The 22,067-nt window shown below is 42.5% G+C and overlaps 2 protein-coding genes across 15 annotated transcripts in view; both read left to right on the top strand.

The window, feature by feature from the left end:
- acsl6 (acyl-CoA synthetase long chain family member 6) overlaps positions 1–9,138 on the top strand; it is a 91,332-nt gene extending 82,194 nt beyond the window's left edge. For all 3 annotated transcript variants that reach the window (XM_031807712.1, XM_031807713.1, XM_020464182.2), the window contains exons 16-21: positions 263–351; positions 525–641; positions 823–966; positions 7,047–7,148; positions 7,487–7,558; positions 7,698–9,138. In XM_031807712.1, coding sequence (XP_031663572.1) covers positions 263–351; positions 525–641; positions 823–966; positions 7,047–7,148; positions 7,487–7,558; positions 7,698–7,838 — 665 coding nt within the window. In that variant the 3' untranslated portion in view covers positions 7,839–9,138. The remainder of the gene's footprint in view (positions 1–262; positions 352–524; positions 642–822; positions 967–7,046; positions 7,149–7,486; positions 7,559–7,697) is intronic.
- A 6,310-nt stretch (positions 9,139–15,448) lies between these two features.
- LOC109873379 (folliculin-interacting protein 1) overlaps positions 15,449–22,067 on the top strand; it is a 56,078-nt gene continuing 49,459 nt past the window's right edge. For 3 of the 12 annotated variants that reach the window (XM_031807710.1, XM_031807711.1, XM_031807700.1), the window contains exons 1-11: positions 15,449–15,486; positions 15,825–15,963; positions 16,342–16,432; positions 16,631–16,685; positions 16,767–16,803; positions 16,938–17,063; positions 17,172–17,297; positions 17,572–17,611; positions 17,719–17,753; positions 17,987–18,669; positions 21,884–21,999. The gene's annotated coding sequence lies outside the window, so the exon portion shown is untranslated. Of the gene's footprint in view, positions 15,487–15,824; positions 16,433–16,630; positions 22,000–22,067 lie in introns of those variants that run through there. The other 9 variants (XM_031807704.1, XM_031807702.1, XM_031807705.1 and 6 more) reach the window with 9 other exon arrangements.

The raw sequence follows: 22,067 nt of genomic DNA, 5'->3' as shown, positions 1-22,067 counted from the left end.
CACATTTGAGTTGTAAAGGTAATATAGTCATGATTAAGGAACATTTGTCTTGTGTCAAATTAAAATATTATTCAACTGCTCCCCCTACTGGTTTGATTCTATATTTCAGTATTTTCAGCTTCACATTGGAGTTTTGGCCTGACTGTATAAATGCATACTTTTTGGTGGCAGCCAAATCCACCAAATGAAGATGTGACTCCACAGCTGTCTGCACACTAGATTTTTTTCTCATACTTCTCCATGGTTTGATGGCTAAATCTAGGTCATGTGGGGGCACCATTGCCATGTAACCTCATCAAGCTGGTGGATGTGGCTGAGAAGAACTACTTTGCACGCAAGGGAGAAGGAGAGGTGAGTTCAATAAAGCATCAAGGACATTTTAGGGTAATCCCTATTTGAACATGGTCCCAGACAGTTGATCACTGAGGCTATGTAAGCATTAGTCGATGTGATAGTTGGGTGCTGAACACATTCTCTTTAATTCTCACTCTGTGGCTGTCTCCCTCTCTCTGATCATCCATTAGGTGTGTGTGAAAGGACCCAATGTTTTCAAGGGCTACCTCAAAGACCCTGAGAGGACTGCTGAAACCCTGGACACAGACGGTTGGCTCCACACCGGAGACATAGGGAGATGGTTACCTGTACGTACACATGCTTGTTTATGACCCTTCCCTTGAAAATACATTTCCTCAAACATCTATTTGCCTTCCTTGTGTTATATACCCTCAATATTAGGGCCAAATCCTAACTTGACATTCACAACTATTTCAATTCAAATGTAAGGTATGGGCCTATTTTTTATGTCTGCCCTCCGCTCCTCAGAACGGTACACTGAAGATCATTGACAGGAAGAAGCACATCTTTAAGCTGGCCCAGGGAGAGTACATCTCCCCTGAGAAGATAGAGAACATTTACATCCGCTGTGAGCCTGTGACCCAGCTCTACGTCCATGGTGACAGCCTACAGGTGATCTCCCTAACCACTTGGTTGTTATCACATGACAGCCGATGGTAAGAGTTGTTTGGCCATTATCATTAAAGTTGGGCAAAACCACTGGAACACAGCTAGACATTAGCCCTATAAAAATCTGTCAGTTTAGGCTAGAAATCATTTTTTTCATCAATTCACTGCGTACGCACTTCCGCATCTGCGATGAAAGGTGGCAAGCGATGTTTGTCAGACCGTGAGGCATCCCGAAAATTTGTCTTCTCACAAAATTGGATAACACTTTACTTGACACCCAGTGTCATAACACATTATGATACAGTCATAACCATGTCATAAGATGTCATAACAGCTGTCATAACTTGTCATAAGTCATAATATGGTCTATATTGCATTATTTTATCACTGGTTATGACACCAACAAAAGAGTGACAGAACCCACAAAACATGCACCTCTGTTGCTTATGACTAGGATGAATGCAGGAGCAGATTTCAGGTACAAGAAACCCTCTTTTTGACTGATATAAGGTCATGTACATTTTATTTTTTTTATTTTTTTTATTTTACCTTTATTTAACCAGGTAGGCTAGTTGAGAACACCTTTATTTAACCAGGTAGGCTAGTTGAGAACAAGTTCTCATTTGCAACTGCGACCTGGCCAAGATAAAGCAGAGCAGTGTGAGCATACAACAAAGAGTTACACATGGAGTAAACAATTAACAAGTTAATAACACAGTAGAAAATAAAGGGGGGGTCTATATACAATGTGTGCAAAAGGCATGAGGAGGTAGGCAAATAATTACAATTTTGCAGATTAACACTGGAGTGATAAATGATCAGATGAACATGCGCAGGTAGAGATACTGGTGTGCAGAAGAGCAGAAAAGTAAATAAATAAAAACAGTATGGGGATGAGGTAGGTGAAAAGGGTGGGCTATTTACCAATAGACTATGTACAGCTGCAGCGATCGGTTAGCTGCTCAGATAGCTGATGTTTGAAGTTGGTGAGGGAGATAAAAGTCTCCAACTTCAGCGATTTTTGCAATTCGTTCCAGTCACAGGCAGCAGAGTACTGGAACGAAAGGCGGCCAAATGAGGTGTTGGCTTTAGGGATGATCAGTGAGATACACCTGCTGGAGCGCGTGCTACGGATGGGTGTTGCCATCGTGACCAGTGAGCTGAGATAAGGCGGAGCTTTACCTAGCATAGACTTGTAGATGACCTGGAGCCAGTGGGTCTGGCGACGAATATGTAGCGAGGGCCAGCCGACTAGAGCATACAAGTCGCAGTGGTGGGTGGTATAAGGTGCTTTAGTGACAAAACGGATGGCACTGTGATAGACTGCATCCAGTTTGCTGAGTAGAGTGTTGGAAGCCATTTTGTAGATGACATCGCCGAAGTCGAGGATCGGTAGGATAGTCAGTTTTACTAGGGTAAGCTTGACGGCGTGAGTGAAGGAGGCTTTGTTGCGGAATAGAAAGCCGACTCTTGATTTGATTTTCGATTGGAGATGTTTGATATGAGTCTGGAAGGAGAGTTTGCAGTCTAGCCAGACACCTAGGTACTTATAGACGTCCACATATTCTAGGTCGGAACCATCCAGGGTGGTGATGCTAGTCGGGCATGCAGGTGCAGGCAGCGACCGGTTGAAAAGCATGCATTTGGTTTTACTAGCGTTTAAGAGCAGTTGGAGGCCACGGAAGGAGTGTTGTATGGCATTGAAGCTTGTTTGGAGGTTAGATAGCACAGTGTCCAAAGACGGGCCGAAAGTATATAGAATGGTGTCGTCTGCGTAGAGGTGGATCAGGGAATCGCCCGCAGCAAGAGCAACATCATTGATATACACAGAGAAAAGAGTCGGCCCGAGAATTGAACCCTGTGGCACCCCCATAGAGACTGCCAGAGGACCGACATGATAGGCCTATCTGGCTTACATGATTATGATGGTCATAATGCATCTTGGCAGTGTCATAAATCACATGAGCGAAGTTCACTGAACCACCTCGACTAAAATTACAATTGATGGCCTTTGAGTTAGAGTATGATAATTTTAAAAAACATGACACTGATACTGAGGTTAATTGGTAAGCTGTGGTCAAAAAATGTAGGTATCATAGCAGGTGTTATGTAGGTGTCATAATCAGCCATAAAATAACACAATATATGTCACAATAAGTGTAAATATGGGTCATGACAGTGTTATGGCAAGTTATGTCAGCTGTTATGACACATTATGACATGGTTATGACCGTGTCATAACGTCTTATAGCGCTGGGTTTAAAGTAAAGTGTTACCCAAAATCGTCTGTAGCGTCTGAATGGTTTGACCATTATTATCCCTCTATGGAAAGATGAGACTCTCCCGAACACAACGGTGTTTTCCGTTTTGCTCTACGACCCCCACGAGCGTCTTGGGACTAGTCTGAAGTCAGTACAACCGATCTGCTAACTTCTGTCTGTACTGTCGAAACAGTTTGGACAACACACTAATATGACCCCTCTGTTGAAAGGTGAGACTCTCACAAACACAAATATGTTGTTTTGCTCTAGGATGCCCACAGGCCACACCAGACCCGTCTGAAGGTCCCCCGTACCAGCTGATTTTTTTTTATGGAAGTATACTGAACAAAATGATCAACGCAACATGTAATAAAAGATAAAAGATCCCAGAAATTGTCCTTATGCAAATGTATTTCTCAAAAATGTTGTGCACAGATTTGTTTACATCCCTGTTAGTGAGCATTTCTCCTTTGCCAAGATAATCCATTACAACTGACAGGTGTGACATATGAAGAAGCTGATTAAACAGCATGATCATTACACAGGAGCACCTTGTGTTGGGGACAATAAAAGGCAACTGTAAAATGTGCAGTTTTGTTAGACAACACAATGCCAAAGATGTCTCAAGTTTTGAGGGAGTGTGCAATTGGCATGCTGACTGCAGGAATTTCCACCAGAGCTGTTACCAGAGAATTGATTGTTAATTTCTCTACCTTAAGCCGCCTCCAATTTTACTTTAGATAATTTAGTAGTTCATCCAACCAGCCTCACAACCGCAGACCACCTGTATAGCGTCGTGTGGACGAGCGGTTTGCTGATGTCAACATTGTGAACAGGGTGCCCAATGATGGCGGTGGGGTTATGGTATGGGCAGGCATAAGCTACAGACAATGAACACAATTGCATTTATCGATGGCAATTTGAATGCACAGAGATGCCATGACAAGATCCTGAGGCCCATTGTAATGCCATTCATCCACCACCATCACCTCATGTTTCAGCATGATAATGCACGGCCCCATGTTGCAAGGATCTGTACACAATTCCTGGAAGCTGAAAATGTCCCAGTTCTTCCATGGCCTGCGTACTCACCAGATACAGTGGGGAGAACAAGTATTTGATACACTGCCGATTTTGCAGGTTTTCCTACTTACAAAGCATGTAGAGGTCTGTAATGTTTATCATAGGTACACTTCAACTGTGAGACATCCAGAAAAACACATTGTATGATTGTATGACATTGTATGATTTTTAAGTAATTAATTTGCATTTTATTGCATGACATAAGTATTTGATACATCAGAAAAGCAGAACTTAATATTTGGTACAGAAACCTTTGTTTGCAATTACAGAGATCATACGTTTCCTGTAGTTCTTAACCAGGTTTGCACACACTGCAGCAGGGATTTTGGCCCACTCCTCCATACAGACCTTCTCCAGATCCGTCAGCTTTCGGGGCTGTCGCTGGGCAATTCGGACTTTCAGCTCCCTCCAAAGATTTTCTATTGGGTTCAGGTCTGGAGACTGGCTAGGCCACTCCAGGACCTTGAGATGCTTCTTACGGAGCCACTCCTTAGTTGCCCTGGCTGTGTGTTTCGGGTCGTTGTCATGCTGGAAGACCCAGCCACGACCCATCTTCAATGTTCTTACTGAGGGAAGGAGGTTGTTGGCCAAGATACATGGCCCCATCCATCCTCCCCTCAATACGGTGCAGTCATCCTGTCCCCTTTGCAGAAAAGCATCCCCAACCTTCTCCCATTCCTCTTCTGGATCATCCAGATGGTCATTGGCAAACTTCAGACGGGCCTGGACATGCGCTGGCTTGAGCAGGGGGACTTTGCGTGCGCTGCAGGATTTTAATCCATGACGGTGTGTTACTAATGGTTTTGTTTGAGACTGTTGTCCCAGCTCTCTTCAGGTCATTGACCAGGTCCTGCCGTGTAGTTCTGGGCTGATCCCTCACCTTCCTCATGATCATTGATGCCCCACGAGGTGAGATCTTGCATGGAGCCCCAGACCGAGGGTGATTGACCGTCATCTTGAACTTCTTCCATTTTCTAATAATTGCGCCAACAGTTGTTGCCTTCTCACCAAGCTGCTTGCCTATTGTCCTGTAGCCCATCCCAGCCTTGTGCAGGTCTACAATTTTATCCCTGATGTCCTTACACAGCTCTCTGGTCTTGGCCATTGTGGAGAGGTTGGAGTCTGTTTGATTGAGTGTGTGGACAGGTGTCTTTTATACAGGTAACGAGTTCAAACAGGTGCAGTTAATACAGGTAATGAGTGGAGAACAGGAGGACTTCTTAAAGAAAAACAAACAGGTCTGTGAGAGATGGAATTCTTACTGGTTGGTAGGTGATCAAATACTTATGTCATGCAATAAAATGCAAATGAATTACTTAAAAATCATACAATGTGATCTTCTGTATTTTTGTTTTAGATTCCGTCTCTCACAGTTGAAGTGTACCTATGATAAAAAGTACAGACCTCTACATGCTTTGTAAGTAGGAAAACCTGCAAAATCGGCAGTGTATCAAATACTTGTTCTCCCCACTGTATGTCACCCATTGAGCATGTTTGGGATGCTCTGGATCAACGTGTACGACAGCGTGTTCCAGATCCCGGCAATATCCAGAAACTTCAACTAGCCATTGAAGAGGAGTCGGACAACATTCCACAGGCCACAATCAACAGCCTGAACAACTCTATGCAAAGGAGATCTGTGGCGCTGCATAAGGCAACTTTTTTTAAAGGTATCTGTGACCAACAGATCTGTATACCCAGTCATGTGACATTAGGGACTAATGAATTTATTTCAATTGACTGTTGCTCAGTAAAATCTGTGAAGTTGTTGCATGTTGCGTTTATATTTTTGTTCAATGCACATATAGGGACAATTTATTCAACAAATAAGGGGTTAAATACATATAAAAAAAGACATATAAACCTTTTCTCTTTCTTAAATCTCTCAGATATAGGACACTTCAGAACAAATTTATTCTGGGACTATCTGTTCCATGGAGTGAATCTGTTATTCAATGTGATTATATGGGCTAATAACAGTCGACATTTTTTTTCATCGAATTATTTTTTTAGATATTTTTTTCATACTTCAACGGCTCTTAAAATGTAAAATCAAATAGCTAAATGATCCTTGGTATGACCTTATTAAACAATTCCATATAGCTTAGTCGAACCCCCCCCTCTCCCCTGGCTTAGACTGTAATGGGTTAAAACCACAGTTTATGCTGGATACTGTTTGTGTACCGATATTTTCATAGATAGTGTTAGGTGCCTCCTAAGAAGAGGTAGATGCAGGAGTCAGGAGCAGGAGAGCAAGGAATTCCAGTTTGCACAGTCCCAACCCACCAACAACAGGTGGGGAAAATCATGAAACACACGGAGGGGAAACCTCTACTCCTAAATATAGTACCCACAGTACAACGACTGAGAGGAAAAAACCCTGTGGCGCAAACACGCACCCCTAACAGCGCTAACAAGCACAATCAATCCCACACAAAGACGGCAGCGGAGGCTAATAAACCCACCGAAATGAACTAATAGGACACAGGTGATAACAATAACAGACAGACACAAACGAAAAGGAAAAATGGATCGGTGACAGGTAGTAGGCCGGCGACGGCGACCGCCAAGCACCGCCCGAACAGGAAGGGGAGACACCTTTGGTGGAAGTCGTGACGGATAGACACATACTTACTTACCTACTTAGGCCTATTGAGAGAGAGAGAAAGAGAGAGAGAAAAATACAGAACATTTGATTATTTCACATTTCTAAAGGTTACTTGTGTGTTTCTCTTTTAGTCCTGTCTGGTTGCCATAGTTGTTCCTGACCCAGAGACAATGCCTGCATGGGCCCTGAAGAAAGGCATGGAGGGGAGCTATCGGGACCTCTGTAAAAATACTGTATGTGATTTCAATCCCATCTTTACATTCAATGGTGTTTTCATTCTGTTTGTTGCCATGATGAAGGAGAGGCTTGAAATAATCAACTATGTGCATAGATGTGAATAGATTGACGTAATCAAAAGAAAGGATTCCTGTTGCACAACATTCATGTCTAGGTACTGCGCTTTTAGAGAAAGATCATCAGATCCTTAGACCCTGAGTAAACTGATTCAAGAAAAGGAAAGGGCACCTTGTTGAACCCTTTGAGTTGTTGAATAGATTGACATAACACATCACATGGTATTGTCTTAGAGTCATGGTATGGTGTCTTGTCTTGTGTGTGTGTGTATGTAAAGGTCCTGAAGAAAGCCATCATGGAAGACTTGCAGAGACTGGGCAAGGCCAGTGGCCTCCACTCGTTTGAGCAGGTGTGTGTGTGTCAATTGTAAGGGCAAATGACAACTCTCTGAAAGTGAATACCTAGACGATGATGACAAATAGCTGATATGCACACTTGACCTGGCAAAGGATCCTGTCTACATTCTAATGTATTCTGTCTGTCCCAAGGTGAAAAACATCCACATCCACAACGAGCAGTTCTCCATACAGAATGGCCTATTGACTCCCACACTAAAAGCGAAGAGACCCGAGCTGAGGGAGTTTTTCAAGGAGAAGATCGAAGACCTGTACGAAAACATCTCCATGTGAAACACTACCACAGAATAAACGTTTCTCAGTAACATCAGTCCTCATTTAACATTTGTCATTCACTCCCCTTCACCCCCATCCAACCACAAAACAGACTCAAACCAACCAAACAAGTTACTGACCGTGGGTCAGGTAGGAAGTATCAACTTAGCTCTTTGGACCCCCACTGACCAAGTTCTGTCTGCTGCTCCAGGGCAGCCTAGCAGTGTGTTGGGCCAGTAACCGAAAGATTGCTGGTTTGAATACCTGAGCCGACAAGGTGAAAAATATGTCGATGTGCCCTTGAGCAAGGCACTTAACCCTAATTTACTCCAGAGGCGCTGCACTACTATGGCTGACCCTGTGAAACAACACATTTCACCTACAGTACTCGTTATATGTGACAATACATCTGTATAATTTTTTTCCAATGTAGAGCTAAAACCAAATCAGCCTCATCTCTTATCTTGAAATGCCAGGAACAGACAGTCAACATAGCCTGCATGCTCCTCTTTCTTTTGTAGGCCTATCAAAACATTACAAAAAAATGATGCAATCTTGAAGTTTTTCTCCATGTTGTGCTCAGAGAATTTGCCTGGTAAGAACATACCGACCTCAAATAAGGGCATTGCATGCAGTGTGCCCTGCATTGCTGGGACTGTTGTTACAGGAGACTTCAAAATGAGTCCTGGGCTCTTAAGGCAGTCAACAGGGGTGTAAAAACGTTTTGTCTGTTGCAAAACCTTTTCCAACAAAAACAGCTTAATCAAAACGTAAAACATTTTTTCAACAAAAACTGGAGTTTTATTGGACAAATTCAGGTAGGCCCCTCCCCATTCCATTTGTTATGTTTGCTACCATTTGGTTCCTAGAGTAAATGGTAAACGCTTTCCATGCAAGGCAAAACGTTTTGCAACGGAATCTGACTAATGAATACACCCCTGGTATACCAACACCGTCAACCGTCATACTGCAAAGGCTTTTTCATGTAGTCGAGATCGACAAGCTCCACTCATTGACGGAGGTTAAAACAAAATGGACTGTGAAAATGTGGGTTTATGTAGTACAAATGTATAGGCTTTTGAGTTAATTTCAGTCCCAAATTATTACTATGTGGATGTACATATTAAGGACAACTAGACATAAGCATATTTAAGCAGTGGTTTGAATGGATTTTTTTGCGTGTAGTGAGATGAATTGTAACTTTATTTAATCTGTTGTCAAATGGAATCAGCACCATATCCTTGTATTGAATGAGTGCAGCAACAGGGATTAGGGGTGGGGTTGGGGCAGAGAAAAATAAAATACATTCTGGAATGATTTTAATTTATTATTTCTTTATTATTTTCCATGTCAAGCGATGCTTAATCAAACTAAAACAGAATTACCGTTGCATTGCAACATTTGGCTGGGCGATATAGACAGAAAGAGTTAAAGGCCCAGTGGAAACACAAATGTGATTTCCTGTGTTATATATATATATATTTCCACCCTGAGGTTGGAATAATACTGTGAAATTGTGAAAATGATGATAATACAATAATTTTTATTGTAAGAGCTGTACGAAAGAAACATTTGAAATTTGTTCCTGTTTTGGTGTCAGGGAATTTTGGCCTACCATGGTGACATCACCATGCAGTAAATGAGTTAATAAACCAATAAGAAAGAGTTCCAAACCTCTCTGCCAATAACTGCACATTCAGTTTTACCCTCGCCACTCAAACCTGCCCTAGACAGTCCTAGAAAAATGATTGCTTGATAAATGGCTCTTTTCTAAGAATGTATTATTTAAAAAATATACCACTTTCTAAAAAAATAAATCACAGTATGGTACTTAATTATTACCCTGAAATGATCTGATATTGAGATCTGCATTGGACCTTTAAAGGGATACTGCGAGATTCGGGCCTTTTGTTCTACTTGCCCAGAGTCTGATGAACTCATGGATACCATTTTTATGTCTCTGTACCCATACCCGTATGTCTCTGTACCCGTACCCGTATGTCTCTGTACCCGTATGTCTCTGTACACATACCCGTATGTCTCTGTACCCGTATGTCTCTGTACCCGTATGTCTCTGTACCCGTACCCGTATGTCTCTGTACCCGTACCCGTATGCCTCTGTACCTGTATGCCTCTGTACCCGTATGCCTCTGTACCCGTATGCCTCTGTACCCGTATGTCTCTGTACCCGTACCCGTATGTCTCTGTACCCGTATGTCTCTGTACCCGTACCCGTATGCCTCTGTACCCGTATGCCTCTGTACCCGTATGTCTCTGTACCCGTATGTCTCTGTACCCGTATGTCTCTGTACCCGTACCCGTATGTCTCTGTACCCGTATGTCTCTGTACCCGTACCCGTATGCCTCTGTACCCGTATGCCTCTGTACCCGTATGCCTCTGTACCTGTATGCCTCTGTACCCGTATGCCTCTGTACCCATATGTCTCTGTACCCGTATGTCTCTGTACCCCTCTGTACCCATAGACTTCCAGTCATTGCGCTAACGCTAAAACTAGAGCTAACTTACTTTATACTGCACAGAGACATAACAATTGTATCCACGGGTTTATCGGACTCTGGGCAAGTAGAACAAGGGCAATATCATAGCAATGATCACGGTAGTGATATAGGGTGATCAAATCAAAGTATTTTGGTCGCGTACGCAGTTTAGCAGGTGTTATGGCGGGTGCAGTGAAATGCTTATGTTCTAGTTCCTATCAATCAATGCAGTAAATGTCAAACAAGCACACAATAATACAAAGTAAAACAAAGAATCACAAATGTAGTACATTAGTAGATATATAAATAGTATGCAAACATTGTTAAAGTGACCAGTGGTCATTTACTATGTACATAGTGCAGCAGTCCGTAAGATGCAGGGTAAAGTATGTAACAGTTGGACACAGTCTCCATTGATATGTGTCTCCTGAGTTTTTGGAGTATAATGAGCTTCACACAGGTAAAGTGGCTGAGTGATTGGTTTACCTCTTCTGTAGGTTTACTTTGGCACAACAAAAGTCTACTTGGAGCTAGCGTCCAAGTGCATGCTTCTTCTTATCAGCAGCCAACAACTACAATGTTGAGAGCTGAAGGTCTATAGGGCATATTTTCTTCCAAGTACCTCAGATGAAGTTTCATGATCATAGTTGATGTTTGATTTTAGTAGGGGAAAGGCTGCACTTACAGAGCCTCTGAAATATGTTTGTGAGCAGCAGGACCTCAAATAGTCTGTTACAGCTTACCAATTAACCTCAGTATCAGTGTCATGTTTTAAAAAATTATCCTATTCTAACTCAAAGGCTATCAATTGTAATTTTAGTGGAGCTTGTTCAATGAACTTAGCTCATGTGATTGTCTTTTAACTGATGCCTGAAGACTAGCCCACAAAGTAAATGTCTACAGCAGGCTAACCCAGTCTTGTGACACACATTGCGTTCCCCTGCTCAGACGTTGCATGCGTCAACCATCGACTGACAGATTGATATAACATATGATGTGGTTAGCTTATACTAAAATACCTATCCAGGCGTTGTAAGATCTGGTATGCTTCAGCAACGCCTGGGCAGAGGAATACGCCCATAGACGACCGGGGCTCAAACCATAGCATTCATAACACTTTTTCAGACAAGACAGGGGCAGATTAATATAATACATTTGCAAAATTCAGCTCATTTTATTTGGTCAAAACAATATTTCCAGGCCTCCCGAGTAGTGGTTGGGCTCTACTTGGCTCATTGTGCTATAGTGACTCCCCGGTCGCCAGTTGAACGGTTTCCTCCGACACATTGGTGTGGCTGGCTTCCGGGTTAAGCTGGCGGGTGTTAAGGAGAGCGGTTAGGCGGGTCATGTTTCGGAGAACACATGACTCCACCTTCGCCTCTCCAGAGTCCATTGGGGAGTTGCAGCGATGAGACAAGTTCGAAATTGGGGAGAAAAAATACTAACAAAAAAAACCTGAATAATTGACTTATCTGATCTAAGCCCTTGGCTCCAATAAAAGGAGCATAGGCCATAGACAAATGTCCTCCTCCATCTCACTCGTTTCGGGGCAACTTTTTCCAGGTCTCACCATGTTGAGGCTACTTTCAGTCATTTCTGCCTGGACAAATAAGCCTACACCTGTCACTGAAGATCAAACTGGAAAAATGTGTCACAATCATATCCCTCAAGTCTCTGCATAAATACAAGCTAGGCCTATTTGGGGAGTGTACATTGGATCAGGCATGCTTGTACAGCACTATTGTAAATTCATTTATAGAATGAAAGTGAAACCACAGGACTGGTTAGGAATCAATGAAGATTACATTCCAACTGATGATCAGATCACAAAGAATCCTGTAGTATGTTTATAAAATATATGAATAATATGTTTTACAGTAAATCTAAATGATGGGTAGATAGGAATCAAACTGTACATGATGGATATTTTAATATTCTGTGTTTTTCCTTCTTTGACTAATGACACTATTTTAGGTGAGTGGTCATGTCTCAAACCAGCTACAGGGTTACCTTACTCTAATTTTGTTTTTCACATTTATGGCCAGCAGGGAGCGCCAACATAATTAGGGGAACATTGCCACACATTTTTTCCCAGCTGAATCTCTGGAAAAGTTTTTTGGGGTACCAAGATGACGGGTAGGTTTATGACTCAAAGTGGAATCGTGTAGATTTTTTATGCCCTCCGCACCACGCGACTGGAGGAAATAAGTGTGACCTGCTTTCCTCTCCAGAGCAGGGCGCCGTTGAAAGGAGTGATAACTGGAGTGGCATGAAGTGATGAAGAGGGTCAACTGAAGTTGAAGATTCCCAGTGTTTGTGACGCACGCCATTTGGTGCGACTCAGAACTGTGGAGAGGTGGTGAAACAGAGAAGACACCGTGTGTACTACTGAGCTTTGATGCAGAGTCTACACCAGTTAAAGTCCACTAACGTGTTTTAGGTGTCAAGCTTATGGTTTATGTAGCAGTAGTGTGTAGGAGGGAGATTCCTGGATGTAAGGAGTGTGCAGGAGGACATGAGACAAAGGAATGTGTAGTATCGGTGGAAAAGGTTGTGTATTAACTGTAGTGGTACACATGGTGCTGGAGATCAGAGGGGTCTGGTGAACGGCAGGTTGAGGTTGCCAGGATCAGAGTATGGCAGAAGATGTGCTATGCTGAGGCAGTAAAGAGAGTGTTAGAGGAAGATGGGTCCAGGGTGAGGGATCCTAAGAGGGTACCTGTGAGGAGGCTGAGGCCAATAGAGAGTGATAGGAATAACACATGCTTCAGTAAGGTTGTTTTTTTGGCATTCATGGCCATGGATGTCAGTTGTACCTCAGTTATGGAACTTATATCACAGAGGATGGATGTTGTGGTGTCAGCTGCAGAGAACTACTTGGGTGATTGTTTAGACTGTTTTGATCACGCGGACTGGGATATGTTCCAGGTAGCCTCTGAGAACAACATTTACGAACACATGGATATGGTGACTGAGTTCATCAGAAAGTGTATAGGAGAGGTTGTACACACTGTGAATATTAAAACCTACCCAAACCAGAAACCGTGGATAGATGGCAGCATTCATGGAAAACTGAAAGTGCGAACCATCACATTTAACCACGGCAAGGTGACTGGGAATGTGGCCGAATACAAACAGTGTAGTTATTCCCTTAGTAAGGCAAATAAATAGTTAAAACATCAGCACAGAGACAGTGGAGTCGCAATCCAACAGCTCAGACACAAGACATATGTGGCAGGGTCTACAGACAATCACAAACTACAAAGGGAAAACCAGCCACGTCGCGCACACTGACGTCTTGCTCCTGGACAAGCTAAACACCTTCTTCGTCCACTTTGAGGATAATACAGTGTCACTGACGCAGCCCACTACCAAGGACCTTGGACGACGTAAGACATTTAAGCATGTTAACGCTCGCTAGGCTGCTGGCCCAGTCGGCATCCCTAGCCGCGACCTCAGAGCATGCACAAACCAGCTGGCTGGAGGGTTTACGGACATATTCAATCTCTCCCTATCCCAGTCTGCTGTCCCCACTTGCTTCAAGATGTCCACCATTGTTCCTGTACCCAAGAAAGCAAAGGTAACTGAACTAAATTACTATTGCCCTGTAGCACTCACTTCTGTCATCGTGAAGTGCTTTGAGAGGCTAGTTAAGGATCATATCAGCTCTACCTTACCTGACACCCTAGGCCAACTTCAATTTACTTACCGCCCCAGATCCACAGACGATGCAATCTCCATCGCTTTGCGCACTGCCCTATCCCATCTGTATAAGAGGAATATCTATGTAAGAATGCTGAATGCAGACCCCTCCTGTACTCCCTGTTCACCCATGACTGCGTGGCCACGCACGCCTCCAACTCAATCATCAAGTTTGCAGACGACACAACAGTAGTAGGCCTGGTTACCAACAATGACGAGAGAGTGGTGCCAGGAAAATAATCTCTCACTCAAAATCAACAAAACAAAGGATCGGATCATGGACTTCAGGGAACAACAGAGGGAGCACGCCCCTATCCACATCGACTGGACTGCAGTAGAGAAAGTGGATAGTTTCAAGTTCCTCTGCATAGACATCACTGACGATCTGAAATGGTCCAACCACACAGACAGTGTGATGAAGAAGGCGCAACAGCGCCTCTTCAACCTCAGGATGCTGAATAAATTTGCCTTGGCCCCTAAAACCCTGACAAACGTTTACAGATGCAAAATTGAGAGCATCCTGTCGGGCTGTATCACCGCCTGGTACAGCAACTGCACCGCCCGCAACCGCAGAGCTCTCCAGAGGGTGGTGCGGTCACCGGGGGCAAACTACCTGCCCTCCAGGACACCTACAGCACCCGAATGTCATAGGAATGCCAAAAAGATCAAGGACAACAACCACCCGAGCCACGGCTTGTTCACTCCGCTATCATCCAGAAGGCGAAGTCAGTACAGGTGCATCAACGTTGAGACCGAGAGACTGAAAAACAGCTTCTATCTCATTGCCATCAGACTGTTAAAAAGCCATGACTAGTGGGCTTCCACCCAGTTACGCAACCCTGCACCTTAGAGGCTGCTGCCCAATGTACATAGACTTGGAATCACTGGCCACTTTAATAATGGAACACTAGTCACTTTAATAATGTTTACATACTACTTTAGTCATCTCATATGTATATACTATTCTACTGTATTTTAGTCAATGCCTCTCCGACATTGCTCAATCTAATTTTTATATATTTCTTGAATCCAATTATTTACTTTTAGATTTGTGTGTATTGTTCTGAATTGTTAGATATTACTGCACTGTTGGAGCTAGGAACACAAGCATTTCGCTACACCCGCAATAACATTTGCTAAATATGTGCATGTGACCAATACCTTTTTTTTTATTTGGGTGAATGAGATTTTACTGCAGAAGAGTTACAAGATGTTTTGAATGATAGTGTCCCGTCCTCCAAGGCTGCTGGCCTGGAGTAGGAACAGATAGGACCAACTTAGTGGAATAGTGGTGAGTTTTTAATGGGTGCAATGTTTTCACAAAGTGTAATGAATTCATACTACAGAATAGTAGGCTGATATACAGCCAATACAGTAGGTGGCGCCATGCACCGATAATACTTGTTTGCGGACTGCGGTAATACCCCAGAAGAAGCAGTTGCTGATGCTCCAGAGGTCTACGAAGGTTTGTGAATGTTTAAAAATAAAACTAGCTATGGCCAATGACAACGTTTTAATAATTAAATTACTAATTGTTTGTTCAAACTATCTTTCTGATTCGTTGGTTTGCTGGCTTTATACTTTAATCTAACAAGTGAAACACCTGCCTGGCCAAAAAATTAACAAACTTTGGCTACCGTTAGCTAACTACTGTAGCTAACTTAGCAGGCGTCATTATCGGGACACTCAAACACGTTCAAGTTGAAAGTTCATGCTCACCTTGACTTCATATTAAGTGGATGTAAATGCATCAATGAGCTTCGTACTCGTGTTTTGATTCAACTGTAACTTTTCTCTCCAAAGAATAATCGTGTTTTTGCTGGAATGGTTCGTTCAAAAGGTCGGAGTTACGACACCATCACAAGACGAGAAGGAATGCTCAGCAGCAGCTCCAGAAGGCATTGTGGCGATACGCCTTTGAAGTCAGGTTTCACAAGAGGCAGTAAGAAATGGGATGCCTTTCAATGACAGTATGCGCTACTATGATTATACCTGTCCTGAAGGCCATCTCTCCCCAGATTTCTTCAAGTGGTATCTTCATACACAGATAAGATGTAGCCATCTATAAAGTATTAAATAAACAGTTTATGACATCCAGCTACACACGGATGTACATGCAGCACAACTGGTGGACAAAAAAGTTCAACAAGCCCAGTAGTATACTCATACCCAAGCAGAGGTTTTACCTTGCAGAGGAAGTTAAGTCTTGTTCATAGCCAATCATTAGGTTTGACTACTATGGTTGCTGATCACTTGCCTGGCAGAAGCAAATTGGTCTGGATGCCAGGCAATCTGATCAAGTCTTTTGTTTAAATTTCAGAACTAAAGCGACTCTTCCCTAAACCCCTCTGCGCACGGCCAAAAGGCCATGTTCTGTCACCTATAAATGAGTCAACATGCACTGATCACAGGTGAGCTGCTTCATCTGTTAAACAATTTATAACAATTAGATACGGGTTGTGTCCCAAATGGTACCCTATTCCCCGTTTAGAGAACTACGTTTGACCAGTGCCATGGGGTGCCATTTGGGATGCAGACAGGTAAGATTTGTAGCTAGCATTAACGTGACTGTTCATTCCTAGTACATCCCATTATGTGTGCCTCAACAGATCTCTCTTGTCAACTGCTCCCTGGATGAACAGAATGCTGGAATCAAATGGAACTGTGAGTGAAAAGTCATTAAACAAGTTTGCATCACCTCCGATTCACTCTACTAACTTATCACTCTCCATTTTTTCTTTTCAGGAGAGCACAATACATTATAGCACAGAAGACGGTTCAAGTTGAGTTAGGAACATGTTTGTTTTTGTCAGTTAATGGATAAACCCATGCTCACTTTGGTCCTTCATGTTTTGGATTGGTAATTGCAAATGGGTCAAAGTTTACTATTGAACGTAACATTTTTTCTATGTGCAGTTTCACAAGTGGGTGTTTCCTCCCTCCTGTTGGATTGTGATGAGACTGACTCTGCTGACATCTCCAGCGATACTAGCTCCAGCAGTCTGCCCTCACCTGAGCAGTTCCGCAGAGAGGAAGTCTATGGTGTGTGTGTTGGTCTAGGACTCATCAGGCACTGTAAAAAGACCTGACTGATGCCTTAAGAAGTTGAGTGACAGGGATTTTTCAGTCCCATCTTTTTTTGTGGTTTAGAAGAGATAGTGGCCTTCCCCAGTGAGGAGATGTTGGACCTGAATGTAAAGAACTCCACTCTCCTAGATGTCAGCCATGCTGAGGACATCCACATGCAGCAGCCCCCTAACCTGTCCTCCATCATTGGTAAGAGATACAGCACAATGCTGGACATACAGGATGTTACCCCAAATGGCACCGTATTGACTTTATAGACTACTGTTTTGACCCGCGCACCTAGAGCACCACTTTTGACCAAAGACCTATCTTGGGAAAATGGTGCCATTTGGGACATAACCCAAGTTTTTGTCTTTTTAATTATTTTAATTTTAAGGACCCTGAAACCTTGTCAACCTTGGAGAGGTTTAGTATTCCATGCTTCCTTATCTGAGCAAAATGTTGTTATTTTTTTTCTTTGCAGACATTTCCCAAATGAATGATGGAAAAGATCAGGAAAAAAGGTCAATTTGATTGAATGGCTTGACTCTTTGTATAAGATGTGAAATTGACTTTTTCATAGAATGAATAGTCATTTATATTCTAACAAAGAACCTTTATTTGTTCACAGCCGTTTAGCGCGACCCATTAAAAGTACATATTCAGGTATTTGCTTATAATATATTTTATCGTAATTCTTTAAATAACTAATAGTAATTTGTTTATTTTTTGGAGAGAAAAAACTAACAAAAGCAGGAGAACGCATATAGAACTGATTATTTATCTTGGCCAGGTCGCAGTTGCAAATGAGAACTTGTTCTCAACTAGCCTACCTGGTTAAATAAAGGTGAAATAAAAAATAAATAAAATAAATAAATTTATTTTCCATGTATTTGTAGACAAGCTGTTCAATGCCTATGTGTCCGTTGAAAGCACCCCCCTAGCTGGAGGAGTAACTGTGCCCTCAGTCCCCAAGAAAACACAAAGGGTATGAAAACACTCACCTGCCTTGTATTTCTCAGATTTCTATCTGAGCTAAAAGTGGCATGTAAAGAAAAACTGTGGCTCATCTGCAAGTGTAAGAATGTCAGTTAGTAATGAAGTCCTCCTCTCACAGCTAGTGACGATTAGACCCAGGAAGATCAAATGCAGGAAGAGAGTAAAATTTAGTGACTCTGAGAAGATGGTAGTGAACAATGTGGAGCCTGTCAGTGACCACACGATCAGTAAGAGGACCAGAGACACAGTAGACAACAGAGAAACTGCTGCCCCTGAAGTAGTCCCTCAAGTCCTGAAAAGACCCACACATCACTCACCAGAGCAAGCCAAGTTCTTTGACTTTGCAGATGAGAAAGAAAGAGACACCTTCTTTCAAAAGTTGAGGCAGAGGTACTCCTCCATTAGGGTAAGCATCCTCTCTGAATGGTCAGTCTTTGGATGATTGCAGATGCCATGTATCAGGAATTTGCTCTCATAGTATGTTGTTTGACTGACCATGTCCTGGTACTTTTCGTCACCAGAGTATATTCGCCAATGTTGGTGGGTGTTCGACAGATACATTTGAAGATGAGGGTAATGTTTGGTAAGCACAATTTCTACATAGGATGAAGTCTTCCACATGTTAGTAAAATGGTTGGTTCCTAGGCCAAAAATGTCTTGCAGGCATGTCATTTTGGGGTATATTCAGAGGTGGAAACTTTCTGTGGGAATAATGGAAATATAAGAATATTAATACCATTTTAAATGTAGATGTTTTTTGCATTGGATATATTTACCATATCATATGGAGACAGAAACAAACCTTTTACCTTATCAAAAGTAGACATAATTGCAAATGATTAAATCCTTCCAATAGAACCCCCCCCCCCCCCCCCCCCCCCGTTTTAGTTATGAATTGAACTTTAATTAAATAAGTTGACTCTTCACATGGGATGATTTCACTGAACAACAAAAGGGAATATTGAATGATCCATCGCAGCTCCCAAAAAACGTTTTCAACACATCTGTAAAATGAGTCTAGAAACTAAAGCTTTGGTTGTCTTCCTCTCAGGCTTCCATGTCTTCTCGCTGGTCCTCCTCAATGTCCACCTCTTGAACATCAGACTTTGAGACCTCATCTTCACTTTCACTTTCCAACCTTGTTGACGATGGCTCGTTGTCAGGCTCAAATTTGCCCGGGTGGACAACAATTTTTCAACCCTTGTATTGGTCAGCCTGTTGCGTACTTTAGTGTGTGTGTGTTCCCAAACAAGGACCAGTTGCGCTCTGAGACGGCTGATGTTTGTGGGATTTGGAGGATGATGGAGGCAACTGGGTAGAGATCCTGAGATCCACAAAGTCACTTCCACCAGGTGGTTGATGAGATATGTTGGCACGACTGTCATATTGCATCTCCATCCCAAAGCCCTTGCTTGGAAGTGTACTTTGCCAGACTGCCAAGAACCTTGTCCTCATCCAGGCCAAGGTGGCGAGACACAGTAGTGATGACACCATAGGCCTTGTTGATCTCTGCACCAGACAGGATGCTCTTGTCAGCATACTTGGAGACCAACATGTACACTGTGGCGTGTATGGGGTTCAGGCAGAAGTCATCACGCTTTTTGATGCATTTCAGAACGGCAGTTTCCTCTGCTTGGAGCAACAGTGAAGTGGGCAGGGCAGTATGGATTTCTTCTCTTACATCTGCATGCAGAGTCTGTACATCAGACAGGATGGGATTGTCTCCCTCAATCCATGCAATAGCTACTGCTATAGGTTTCATCTCCCCTCCAGGAGACTGTCAAACATGATGACAACACCACCCCAACGGGTGTTGCTGGGCAGCTTCAATGTGGTGCTCTTATTCTTCTCACTTTCCTTGGTGAGGTAGATTGCTGGTATAACTTGATGACCCTTCACATACCTAACCATTTCCTTGGCTCTCTTGTAGAGTGTATCCATTGTTTTCAGTGCCATGATGTCCTTGAGGAGCAGATTCAATCCATGAGCAGCACAGCCAATGGGTGTGATGTGAGGGTAGGACTCCTCCACTTTAGACCAAGCATCCTTCATGTTCTCATCATTGTCTGTCACCAGTGCAAATACCATCTGTGGTCCAAGGTCATTGATGACTGCCTTCAGCTCATCTGCAATGTAGAGACTGGTGTGTCTGTTGTCCATTGTCTGTGCTCTTATAGAATACTGGTTGAGGGGTGGAGATGTAGTTAATATTATTCTGGGCAAAGTACATTCAGAAATCTCTTCCAATACACATTGCCTGTCAGCATCAGAGGTGAACCAGTTGCATACACGGCTCAAGCAAGACATTCATCAGCATTTCTCTGACTCTGTTCCTCCATTGTGTCCAAAAAAACTTCTGATTCCAGGAGGACCATGAGCTGTTGCTATCGATAAGGTGTCTGATTCATCATTTTCACCTCAAATGGAAGAGGGACTTTTGTCAGAGGTTGCTTGTTGTGAGAGCTGAGGGAACTTTATGCACTTGGTTAGATTATTCTGCATCTTTGTTGCATTCTTCACATACGATTTGGCACAGTATTTGCAAATGTACACAGCTTTTCCTTCTACATTAGCCGCAGTGAAATGTCTTCACACATCAGATTGTGCCTGTGGCATTTTGCTGTAAAGATTAGAAAAAATGTGTAAAAGAAAAACAAATACAATTCCATGTACAGATAAATAGTTAAGCAGTTAGATTAAACAACTCCTTTGTAATATATTTTTTAAATGCAACGTATGGAAATAGGTGAATTAACACTCCTCAGTTAGCAGGCTCAAGCAAGCTAAAAACCCACATGGTAGCAAAAACTAACAAGCAGAAATTGTTAACAAGTTAGAAATTATTTAAACACTGTAGGCTATTTACTAGTTAACAAAAAAATCATGTAATATAAAATATATTCACCCCAGCCAGTATTGTAATTAAAACCAGAAAGCATGTAGTTCTTGGCTCAGACAGTGTGGTAGTGTGAGCTCAATAGCATCTCATTAGTGTGCAAGATCTTGAGAATCAGCTGTACATGTGATGGAAGAGTGCACTGTGAATGCAGAGGGTTGCAATTATATTGAATTGGGGATAGTTTAGCCAAAACATGCCACAAGATGTAGAATTGCCTTGTGTATCCCACTAAAAAGGTTAACTTGTTATTAGCTAACTTTTTTTGAAGAATTTAAGCAAAATTCCCAGGCTTAACTTCCCATGGGAAATTTCTGACAGCCCTTTGGAGACCTAGTCATTACCCATGCCTCTCCTCTCGAGACCTTTCATTGCATCCTCAAGTATTTCCATAAGTAGGGCCAGGAGTTTTTCCTGACCAATGTGACCGGACCTGGGGTGTATTCATTTAGCTAATTCTGTGACAAAACCTTTCTTAAATGGAAGCAAACTGAACAAAACGGGGAGGGACCTACTTGAATAGAAACTCTCACTTTGCTCCTGTGTGGTATGGTGGGACCAGTACAGAAAAGAGTATGAACATTTATTCACTCACTACTGTAAGTCGCTCTGGATAAGAGTGTCTGTTAAATGACTAAAATGTTAATGTAAAATGCTCTGTTTGCTTCCGTTTTCAAACAGTATACAGTTGCTGTAGGTAATCCGCCCCAGGAAAAGCTCTAGTTATTAGCTGTAAATCGGGCTCAAGTTTTTTCCTACTCGGGAGAAATCCCTGCTGCCCTATCCATGAAATATTATACGGTTTTGTTTTTATGATTTATAGTAATTGTTGAGTATGATTGATCTGCTGTTTTTTTCATTTTCCATTGTTATTGAATATTGTGCTTTATTCACTCTGCAGTTCAAAGATATAAGTACCAAGTAGTTAAAGGGCTGAACCATTTGTGCAAAGTGTACCACTTCCAGTCCTCCAGGAAGTAAAGCTACCACAACTTCTAAAAGCTGTCATCAATACAGGTGAGAAAGCAAACAAACCACATTGTCTGAAGCTAACATTTTAACCTTATTTTACATGCCATTTTCTC

The sequence above is a fragment of the Oncorhynchus kisutch genome, linkage group LG28, assembly GCF_002021735.2.
Source record: "Oncorhynchus kisutch isolate 150728-3 linkage group LG28, Okis_V2, whole genome shotgun sequence".
NCBI classification, from domain to species: domain Eukaryota; kingdom Metazoa; phylum Chordata; class Actinopteri; order Salmoniformes; family Salmonidae; genus Oncorhynchus; species Oncorhynchus kisutch.
The sequence above is the reverse complement of the archived record's forward strand: the minus strand, read 5'-3'. Positions and strand labels throughout refer to the sequence as shown.